Source organism: Macaca mulatta, chromosome 5, assembly GCF_049350105.2.
Source record: "Macaca mulatta isolate MMU2019108-1 chromosome 5, T2T-MMU8v2.0, whole genome shotgun sequence".
Lineage (NCBI taxonomy): Eukaryota > Metazoa > Chordata > Mammalia > Primates > Cercopithecidae > Macaca > Macaca mulatta.
The window spans coordinates 165,585,735-165,597,439 of NC_133410.1; the positions used below are offsets into that span (position 1 = coordinate 165,585,735).

Below are 11,705 nucleotides of genomic sequence, written 5' to 3' on the forward strand. Positions count from 1 at the left end.
TGTGAAAACAGCTCTTTGTTTACATAAAGCAGGTAATATAGAGTAGTGTGTGGACACAGGCTCAGCTCAAGAGAGCGGAACTGAGGCTGCGCAGCCTGCCCTTCTAACCCGTTCACAACTTCCAAACGTGCCTGATGACTGAAAAACATTCCAGCAACAAGTAGTTATCTGCACACACCAAAGCAGAACTCTGCCACTGCCTGCCTGCTGAGAAAGGAACTGAATAGCAAGGGTTTTGATGGAATCTTAAACATGAAGACTTTTCTTTTTGTTCTGTTTGTTAACTGTCAACCCTGCAGGAAGTACACACAGTATCAGGGCCTTTGAATGCATAAGTGTAGAACATCTTTCCACTTTTTCTAGCCTCTCCTCACTCTCAACAACGATGCTTCTCGTCTCTCGCCCATGATATACCTCTTCATGTGTCTATTCTTTTCCTCAGGCTGTTCCCTCAGCCTAGGATTCTTCCCTCTTTTTCCCCTCTCAGACCTGCTTCAAACCACATCACCTCCTCTGTGGGAACTTTTCTCCTTCGACTTCCCTTCCAGACAAAACCAACCACTTAGTAAATCAATAGAGGATTTTTGAAGTGAAATAAAGCACTCTGTGTTCCCACAGCACTTTGAGCACAAAACTAATAGACCATGAAGTAACAGGAAGGATCTGCCATCCTCTGACCGAGTTTGAGTCTCAAAGGCAGGTCTGCATCTTCTTCTCTGTGTACGCTGCACCTAGGGCAAAGCTTAGCAAAGAGCACACGCTCATAAATATTTGCTGAATGAAAACAATGTTCTAATAAAACATTAGACCATTTAACTTACGAAGGAGGAGGCACGTGGCTCTGAGTCCTGGCTTGGAGTCAGACCAATGTCCAAACATCTACCAGCTGTGGGACCTTAGCTAAGCTACTTAGCCAGTGAAGCCCCGGTGTTTTTCCCAAGATCTCACGGAAAGTTTATCAACTGCATACTATCTGCAAACATTGAGGACAAATATGGCACCTGACAGTCACTCCTGGAGAGTCATCATTAAGCAATGCAAAACTAGAGGCTTACTCAGAGCCCTTTAGACCCATGCAACTACCCCCTAAAATGCATCTAAATCCTGCTGCTGCCGGGTCCTTCCTGGCAGTTCTTACTGATTTATCAGCACACAGTGTATATAGTAGAAATGTAAAGCTACATCCTTGCACTTACCATTAAAATGCCTTGTTCTGTTTGAGAACACTGATTTCTCTTAAGGAATCAGACCTCTACTTTGTCTCTGCGCCGCCCCACAAACCCCAGCAACAAACCAATACATATCTCAGTGGACTAAGAAGCAACCCCACTACTATTCTAAAGAAAAAAATCCAGCTGGGCACAGTGGCTCACCTCTGTAATCCCAGCACATTGGGAGGCCGAGGTGGAAGGATCGCTTGAGCCTAGGAGGTCAAGACCAGCCTGAGCAACATCGTAAGACCCCCATCTCTAAAAATAAATACAAATATTAGCAGGGAGTGGTGGCACACACCTGTAATCCCAGCTACTTGGGAGGCTGAAAAGGGAACATCACCTGAGCCTGGGGAGGTCATCAAGGCTGCAGTGAGCTGTGATCACACCACTGCACTTTAGCTTGGGTGACAGAGTGAAACCATGTCTCAAAAACAAAACAAAACAAAACGAATATAAAACGGGAAAAGCTAACTACAAAAAAAAAAATCATAGTTTGAAAATAAAAGAGGAATTAAGCAGAACAGCAAGGGAGCAAATTTAGAGAAGACAGCCTGGCAAAGATGGTCTGGTGTGGACACAGGGCAAATAACCGTCCCGGGAGGAAGCTACTCAGTCACCAGGGGATGATAAAAAGTGGTTTGAGGATGGCACATGAATTCTAACGAGAAATCTGATGACAAATAAAATTAACAAAACTAAATTTAAAATGCATTCCCATGAGGTAAAAGACAAAATTAGCTAATGCTACCAAAAATATCACTTATAACAACTTGGCTTTAATTATAAATGTAGTTATTACAGTTCCTCTTTATAATGTTTAGCTCCCTTTGTTTTCAGATTTGGGAACTTTGCAAACAAAAAGTTTAAAAAGGTAAATTAAAAATATTTTAGGCAAGCCATTCAAGTTTACAGCTATGAATTTATTTTCTGAGGGTCTTGACCTTAAAAAAATAAAAATAAATAAAACAAACTTGAACTTCTGAATAGAATATCCCACAGAATACAGTGTAAATAAAAGTTAAGGCCACTCATTAAATATATTTCAAAAATAATAGGTTACACTTTCTAGCGTTCACTGAACGTGCTTATTTATTCATTTTTATGGCACTTTTATCATTAAGACATCCTGCTAAATGAAACGTTAAAATTATTACCAAAAAGTTTCCTTGTGGAACCAAGCATGGCAATGTCAGCCATATTCTTCATCACCATCACTGAATAAACCAAAATATTAAAATAAACATCCTTCATCTATATACCTGCTTAAAGTATGGTTCTAACATAATAGTAACCATTATAAAGGTAGTATTTCCAGTTATTTGCCAATTTGTCAGATGCCTACACAAACAGAAGTGTCACTGTGTGTGTGTGTGTGTGTGTGTGTATATATATATACTGTTCCATTTGACTAATGAGATTATTATGAGATTGTTTCCCTTACTGTTCCTGTAAATATTTCGGAAGCAACAAATTCCTACACCTCATCTTCCAATCTGAAAAGCATGCAATCCACTAGCATAATAAAGAAATGCTTTTATAAAAAAATATCTGAATTTTGAAACTAGGATTCCATTTGCCTAACTGGTTCTCACATAAGGAAAAATATATCACCACTTTAGCAGTTCAATAGTGGCTCCCAAGTGACCTTGACAAAGTCAAGTCAACTTCCACTGTCTAGACCTCAATCTTCACACCAAGGAGGATAAGCTCCTGGGGTCTTTCTAGCTCCAACATTCCTCGTACCACACATGCTGCTGAGTTCTAGCCTGTGCAAGTTATCCTTGAGCCACAGGTAGAATACAGAAAGCACACAGATTTTGAAGGCTTGTCATCTATGCAACATTTTCAAGAGTCCTTGGTCTGCATCACACAACAGTCCCCATCTTCAGAAAATATAAGCCCATGCACAGCAATGACACTTTTAAAAGAGTAACCAGTTCTAGGAAACCTATCCATTTGCCTGGTACCTGCTCACTTGGTAACATCTATCTTTATCAAGAGTAAAACGTGGTACTCTGATTGGCACAACCCATCAGTACCAATACTTGAACAACCATATCTTCCTATTTAAGAAGTCAAGCAGTGTGCAACTTCCGAGACCAAAACGATATCTTAAAAGATGGCCTGTTGTTAGAGTTAACAGCATAGTCTTTCTTTAGTAAGATACTAACTACCTCCAGAACCTTTCAACAGATACTTAGCGGGCACACTCTCTGCCATACCTGTCTCAGGTGCTGCAGTTCCTACAGGAAGTGATTCAAACAAGGTCCACACTCTCGACGACTTAGATTTTACGGTGGGGGTGAGGGATGTCGGTAGATAATTAATTAATTAATTAATTAATTAACAACAAGCATATCAAGGAGTATTAAGTACCACATAATTAATTAATTAACCTTGAGAAGATAGAGGTGGTTAATTTAGATTTAGTGATCAGAAAAAAGACCTCTCTGAGAAAGTGAATCATTTAATCTAGATGATGGGAAGGTGTTACCCATGCAAGAGCAGCTGGTTAGTGTTAGCCAGAGAGGCAGGGGCAAACGACTGGAGGTTGCAATTGCATGCTGAGTGTGCCATGTCCACCTTCCCATCTCTCCCCAGGCCATAACCCTTGAGGAGCTAAAACCAAAAGAGCTTCAGGAAGGGAGCTTGAAAGAAACCATACCCCTTCCTTACTCCAGGTCTTTCAAGTCATGGGTCAGGCATGAGCTGCTAAGCAGAGAGGAAAAAAGATAGAAGTTTTAACCACAATATGAACTAAATTGTCCAGAGCTAAAAGTGTCAAAATGCTTAACAATCAGTATGGCAGAAACACTGATCCATCAGGACAGAGGCCAGCAGGGTTGCAGAAGTATCTTAGAGGCCTTGAGCAGTACCAGGCATTGGAATTTCTGCTTCATCACATGTTGGTCCATTTGTCTTAAAGGAGTTGCACTAGTCTCTTCCCAACTCACTGGAAATATTTCAACATTTCAACATTTTGGTAATCAGTATGGTAACCAACACTGGTACATACTAAGTGATTACCAAATATTAGATGACTTCTTAGGAGATTTAATAAAAGGGAGATTTGAAAAATAAAATCATAGCTAGAGGTAGTGGTGATGAAAAATAATACAACATACAGATTGTTTAAAATTGATCTTAGCCAAAAGATAAAGAAGCAACAGGGATTGCTTAATAAATGAGTTATATAGAGATTACACAGAGTTACACAGAGTTATATATTCTGATTATGTATAATGCTTCCAAATTAGAAACAGGAAAATCAGAGTAAGTAAATGAAGGGACTTTATGACTTCTGCCATTTTGGTTGACACAAATAGAAACCTATGAGGAAAATTTCATCAGTCATGGAAACTTTTTTGTTTTTACTATGAACGTTATGAATGTCTTGATCCATCATTACTTATTTAACATATCACCTTATCATTAGAATTTTGTTTCTACAAAAGGTGCAAAAGTTTATAGATAAAATCTTACCAGTCTAAAACTTGAAAAAAACATGAAGTGGAAGCTAATATACAGAAGATATTTAAGAAATAAGTTTCAGGAAGGGTGAAATAAGAGTAGACAAAGCTAAAGTTTCAGTGCCTGAGCAGAGCTATAGCTCGCAGAAGAGATGGCAGCACTGAGGGAAGTTTAGTGTCCAATCCCATCCTCTATTTACAACTATTTTACAAATGATATATTAATCCCTGAGGCTTCCTACAAACCAATCTAAACATGTTTTAGTGGTAAAAGCAAAATATATCATCCATCCAATATCTATGATTACAGTTGATACAGAAGAAAAATTACCATATAATAGAGCTTTTTAATCACCTACTGTGAAAAGACAAAATTCATCATTACATAATGGCACTGTACTTGTTCAACTTCCTCAACTATCTCAAACAGCAGAGAACCAGGAGGAAGTTTTTTCTTTTTTTTTTTTTTGTAAAAAAGCCTTTAAACAACAAAAATAAATGTCACAAAGGTCACGCAATAAAACTTATAGGGAAACTTACAGGAAAGTCCCTTTAGTCTGCAGTTAGAGCCTACTTACTCGTGGACACTGTTCTAAATATTGTGGTTACCTGTTTTTGATAAAACAGAGATTTGAAGTTGCCGCCTATAAACGATGGTAAGGGGATTGGACACCTTTTTTAATTTTCCATTTTTAACTTAAATTTTGTTAGATACAGGCACATTGGCAGTAGGAAGAGAAAGCTGGCACTGATAAAAAGAGACGGAAAATCCATGAACACAAGATACAGGCAAAAGGGCATGACCAGCAGACCAAAGTAAGTTGCCCCACATGCTACGAAAGCCCTTGAGGAAAAGAACACATACAATAACTGATGTTCATAAGACCAACCGTAGCAAACAGCAGCATATTCCAAATCCAAATTCGGAATGGCTAAAGAAAATGAGAAAAAATAATACGCATGCTCTTGATCTATGAATAAACTAAAAATCACTCACCAACAACACAGGTAGAAGAGGCAATCCTCCCCCAACAACTTTGTCATTGACATCTCTTTGCGCTGTATGCAACAGACAAAGTAGGTTTTGTTTTGTTCCTGAATGTATGATTCTGCTACAACTCAGAAGCACCATCCCAGAACTTAATCATTCCACAATAGGCATTCTCATCTAAAACCAGTGTGCACAAAATATGAGTATTTTTCACCATGATCATATACTAAGTATACAGACCAGACACTCCCCAAGCAAGTCAATGTTATCTTTTAATCTCTTTCCTCAAGTTAAATCTGAAAACCCTTGTTTTCATATGTGAGACAGGGTCAGAAGTAAGGTTACAAATTAAGTATGGTTTATGAAGCCAACTTATAATATTAGAGGATAAAACTGTTTGTACAGTAAAAGTGGCAAGAACTGCAACCCAATGGTAGGTCAAAAACCAGATACCTAACAATAGTGTAAATGACACTAACCCTTCAAAGCTACTTCTGAACCATGTCCACATGATCCAGTCTAAATCCACGTATGCGGCATTGGCTATACCCATCAATTTCCAATTCTACCTCCTCTTTTTTTGTTTGTTTGTTTTTTGTTTGTTTGTTTGTTTTGTTTGTTTGTTTTCTGAGACGGAGTCTCGCTCTGTCGCCCAGGCTGGAGTGCAGTGGCGCGATCTCGGCTCACTGCAAGCTCCGCCTCCTGGGTTTATGCCATTCTCCTGCCTCAGCCTCCTGAGTAGCTGGGACTACAGGCGCCCGCCACCGCGCCCGGCTAATTTTTTGTATTTTTAGTAGAGACGGGGTTTCACCGTGGTCTCGATCTCCTGACCTTGTGATCCGCCCGCCTCGGCCTCCCAAAGTGCTGGGATTACAGGCGTGAGCCACCGCGCCCGGCCCTACCTCCTCTTGAAACACCAAGTTAATACTAAAACTAAGCAGCCAGAGGTAACTGATTGAATAAACACCATTAGGGACTTTAGAATACTCAAGAAAAGAGAGTATCATGAGGAGGGGTCCTTGAAGACAAGAATGAGCTGCTATAGTCATATCAATTTGGACATTTCAGAGTTAGAGAAGACCGTTCACAAAATGATTCAATGCACGAACTGGGTCAATGGGATCTGGGCCAATGGGATCTTCTACGTGGTATCCTCAAGGAGGGTTCATATTTACAGGACTGTACAACCGTCAAAATTGAGAAAGCAAGAGGCCAATAAAAAATCAATCATAATTCAGTATGTGGGCAAAAAGTTATCCACATAATGGAAAATTTGAAAGTCAAAAAGAAGAAGTAGAAGTAGTAGTACTAATGGTAATGGTAGTAGCTCTAACAAATCTGATTACATTCCAGGGGAATCTTCTTCAGCACCCACCTGTTATCCTCACATCTTCAAACTTTGACGTACAAAAATCAACCTGAGTATGTGCAAGAAAATAGCTCTATATTGCCCCCTAGTGCTGGCCAGTGCCACTTCTCCTTGGGCTAAAAAACTGCAAGTAGTTCCTCTACTTCTAGTTACTTCCTGCCGCCATCCTTAACATAGACCAACCCCTAACATAGCCCAAAACTCTGCCCACAGATTAGGAAACAAGCAGCAATTTTTGGCATCATGCATCTTAGGAATGGAAATGGCCCAGCTTCAGATGGCAACAGAATGTGTGTGGCCTGGCTTAATGAACTCATCTCTCCTGAAGGTGTGAACCTACTTGGGTAAAGTGGCCTATAACCACATGCTTCACGACAGCTCTGGGCCCCTTACGAAGTGATGACAGCATGTGGAACACAAGAGAGAACTACAAGGAAAGGACAAAGAGAAGCACAGGTTAGCAAAGAGATTCGGGGAGATGCCAAGAAAGGCTTGATAAGACAAGGCAATAGGAGAAATGATATGGGACAGGAACAGTAAAAAACAGAAGCCAGGAAGCCAGGAATATTGTGCATTGTTGTCATTATGGAGGAGCTTGTCTAGTAAGAAGCAATATTTTGAACTGGACATTTATTTTACATGAGAAAGAACAAAGGTTGGTCTGATCTGTTTCCTGCACTAGTACAGCTGGTGCTGTGGCTCCTTTGATCACTTTCCCCCAGTCCTCTGCAGCTACTGTGATTAGAGATAGATCCCTAGGCTGCCCTTTGATCAGCAGCTCAAGGAGCCTGCAGGTGCCATGTGCCATCACATTAGCAAGTTGTAAGCACCACCATACTAATATTGGCTGATAAATGTGATACTATGTCTTGCTGTGCAGCAGCAAATACAAATAATGTTTGCAAAAGTCCGCAGAATCCTTGTTTTATCTATTTTTATACCCTAAAACTTTCTGTGCTTTCTTAAACATGAACACTTCATAGAGTTTAAATTCAAAGTTGAAGGTTTGAAATACCCTGATATGAAAAGGAAAAAAAATCACTGTGACTTAAAACTATAGCACACCCCATTTTAATTTTGCAGTTATGCCATTTGTGTTCATTTTGCATGGTTAATGAAGTGACAGAATCGATGATATACAAAGCAGTAAAAACATGTATATTCCTTTTCAAATAACAGTAAGAGCCACCACTTGTAAACAGGGCATTAAACATTCCAATTTTAGACAGCCTACATGAACACTGTGGTTTCATGTGCAGTATAAAATTTCTATTTACAAAGTATTCTCAAAAATGACTTCATAATGGTAGATGAAGAGAAAAAGAGTTTAGAAATTGAATGATGTAAATCATATGGGTTCAGAGGCTAAGCAAATTACACACCCTGAAGCTGCCCTGGCTTTATGAAAGGAGCCTTTCTCCAGCTCTGTGCAATCCCAGCCCAAGGGAACTTGCATCTGAGAGTTTTCGAAACATTTCAGGTACACTTGAAAGCTGAAAGTAATTCTCATTTCCTATGCAGGATTAAGTCGCTTCCAGCACACACAAAATAGCAGTCATTCACCGACACATACTAAAACACACCACCAGAAAGGTAAGGACTTCAGAGTACAAAGGCAAGTTTAAAAAACAAAAAATAGGGCGCAAGAGAAATACACTTTTTAATTCCTCTAAAAACTACCACACAGCCTCTTGACCTCTATATTTCCTATCTACTCATTGATTAATTGATGACTTCGACCTAGAGTGCTTCAATTCATGCGGCTGATACATTTCCTGACCGATCCCCCTCGCCCTCCCCAAATCTGAGTAAAGTCAAACATGCCAAGACTCATTCATTTTGGATTCGTTTTTAGAGGCAGTTCTTGAACTTCTAACTCTGGCAATGAGCGAACCTGCAATGTGCATTTGAACTGACGTTCACAATCGCTCCCAGAATGTCCTCACTCTAACTGAGGCTGCAGTGGCACTCACGTTGCCCTCTTGGAGCTTTGTGGCAGCTCCCGAAGTTGCAAACTACACTTAACCTTCAACAGTCCATGCCAGTGAACGGAGCGCGCATTTGCATGTAGAGACCAAAGATACCTTCGCAGTCTGGTATACATCACATACCAACGCACAATGCCAACGTTAACACACACAGCGAGAAACAAGCAGGGGGAGAATGGGGGAAAGACTCACCGTTCTGTTCCTTGTTGCTGGAGAACTGGAATTTACTACTCAGGTTGGATTCCGCCTGAGTCCCCTGTCTCTGGCCGGCCAGGGCAGATGTCAGCAGGAGAAGCCTGAGGAGGAGCATTTGGCTGACTGGGACGAGAGCTCACTCACGGCGGGCACTTTGGAAGCAGCGACTCCCGAGTCTCTTTCACCACCGCCAGGGGAAGGCTGCACTGGGGTGGAAGCGCCGAGCCTGCTCTGGCAGCAGAGAATCGCAGGGTAGTTTCCACATAATCCCATCCAAAACTTTTTCCTAGAGCCCTCTTCTGTGTCTCCAGTTTTTGAAAAGGATCAAAGCAAAACCTGGACCTGAACCAGTTTCCCAAGGTTTAAACAAATCCTGAGCTGTTGGCGAAGTGGTGGGGGTGGGGGTGAAGGCGAGGGAGGAATGAGGGGGTGGGGACGCGGGGGAGCGGCGAGAAGTCACCAGCAAGTTGCTGGGAGCACCTGTCAGTTCGGGGGACAGGACAGAGGCGAAAACTCAAGGGTCGCGAGCAGCCAGACTGGAAGCCAAGTCGGCGGCGAGCAGTTTCTGATCAATAACAAAGCTGCCAATAGATGCGGCTCTCCGTGCGCCCCTCTCCCCCGCCCCACCCCCCACCCCCGAAGGGGGAGGGGGAAGAAACAAGGCGAGGGCGCCGCGGCTGGTCCCACGGGCCGGGGCGCCGGAGCGGGGCCGGGGGGCTCCGGGCCGAGACCGGCCCAGGCGCAGGCGGAGAGAGGCCCCGGGGCTCCTGCTCCCCAACCAGGCGCGCAGTCGGCGCCGCGTCCCGAGCGCCGCAGCACGGATTCCGGCACCTGGCTTGAGTTTTCCGCGACCAAAGTTCACCTTGTTCGGGCGCGTCCCCTGCTCCTCAAAGCCTGGGGCAATTCGGCCGCTCGGGGTCGCCGCGGGGCTCCGGTCGTTCCCCTCCCCTCCCCCCACGCCTCGGGCTCCGCTCTAACCTCGGGGCTCGGCGCGGCGTCTCCGCACGGGGTGAAGAGGGAAGGCCGGGGCGGCCGGGAGGATCCGGCTTGTCCCCTCCCCTTCTCTACCTTCCCCCCGCCCGGCGGCAGACAGGAGGTGGGGGCCGTGGGCCGAGTCCGGGCGGAGCGCGCGGCTGGCGAGCGGGGGAGGCTTAGCGGCTCTCCCGCAGGCGGCCGATGGGGCGGGCGGGGGTCGGCGCCTCTGGGAGGGGCAGCCCCGGGCCGCGTCCGCGCGAGCGGGCTTGGCCGCCCACTGGCTGTTAACAGGTGCTGCGCAGACAGGGGGTGTTGCGGGACTCGCTGTGGGCAAGACCCCGATGGCCCAGGCGAGGAACGCGGCCAAGGCGGCCCCAGCTTTCCTTTCCACGGAATACCTCTAACCCCAAATACAGAGCACGATGGGTGGTGAAGGGTGCTGCAGAAGTAAGAAGTGGGAAAGAACTTCTTGCAACTCTCCTTCTGCCGCCCCCTGTCGCCGGACTTGCCATTAGTTTCCAAGAGGGATCCCCACTCCCTAAGGTCTTTGCTAGGACCCTTGGCCAGAGTTTCAGAACGGAAAGAAGGGAAATGAATTCAAAGGTTTTTCTCCAATTTCCAGCTCCGTAAAGCAGGACAGATAAAGCAAAAGTAAAGGCAGCCAAAATAATAACATTCATTTAACAAGTACTATATTTACTGAATGCCCACTCTGTCGGGCACTGTTTAGAGGCTGGAACCGTAGCAGTGAAAACAGACAAAAGTCCCTGCCCTGGTGAAGCATACGTAGTAGTTGGGCAGCGTTAAGCTAATAGCAAGCTCTTCTGAGAACGGCGTCTAAGGGACTCAGAAGGATCCTGCAACCTTGGACTTTCCTACAATACAGCCTCTAACAAAACTAGGCTGCCCTGAACCCCTGTTGATAGAATTGTTTACATTTACACCAAAAAGGTCGAGAAATAACCGAAATCTGTATGTGGCTTGTGTTCAGGCTGACTTGGAGAGAGAGGCTGATGCTTTAAGACCTAAAGTTCTTATGAGGTAGTCTGAAATGAAACACACATGCCAAGCAGGGCCTATGGTGGTTCCATGTCTGCTAAATGTGTCTGTGACAGGATCCAACGTGCTTTCTTCGTGGAGAAGCAGAAAATCATTGTGAATGTGTTGAAGGCACAAGCAGAGAGTCAGAAAATTGAATTTTAAAATGAAGCTACTTTTGTGTAATAATCAAAATGAAAACTATATATATCAAGCAAGTGCCATGGCAGGCAAATCAGCAGTATCACCCAACTTCTTGTGAAAAAAAAAGTCAATGCAACAATTCGACCATCAAGGACACTTGGGCTGGAACAGAAAACCAAAATAGCAATGTCCCTGCAACTAAGGAGTGGCATTTGAGCAAGAACATATTCTTACTGGACCAAAGCAGGAGCTGATCCTTCTTCAGTGGTGATGAAAATGCCAAGCCCTCTTTGTATACTCAGACACCGACTGGGGCCAACC

The 11,705-nt window shown here is 43.6% G+C and overlaps 1 protein-coding gene across 2 annotated transcripts in view; it reads right to left on the reverse strand.

The window, feature by feature from the left end:
* Positions 1 to 10,238, reverse strand: part of PDGFC (platelet derived growth factor C) — a 219,655-nt gene extending 209,417 nt beyond the window's left edge. Inside the window, exons 1-2 of one of the 2 annotated variants that reach the window (XM_078002393.1) lie at positions 10,206 to 10,238; positions 9,225 to 9,458 (exon numbers count right to left, since the gene is read on the reverse strand). In XM_078002393.1, the coding sequence (XP_077858519.1) occupies positions 9,225 to 9,342 (118 nt within the window). In that variant the 5' untranslated portion in view covers positions 9,343 to 9,458; positions 10,206 to 10,238. Of the gene's footprint in view, positions 1 to 9,224 lie in introns of both variants that reach the window. The other variant, XM_001093265.4, reaches the window with a different exon arrangement.
* Positions 10,239 to 11,705: the final 1,467 nt, after the last annotated feature.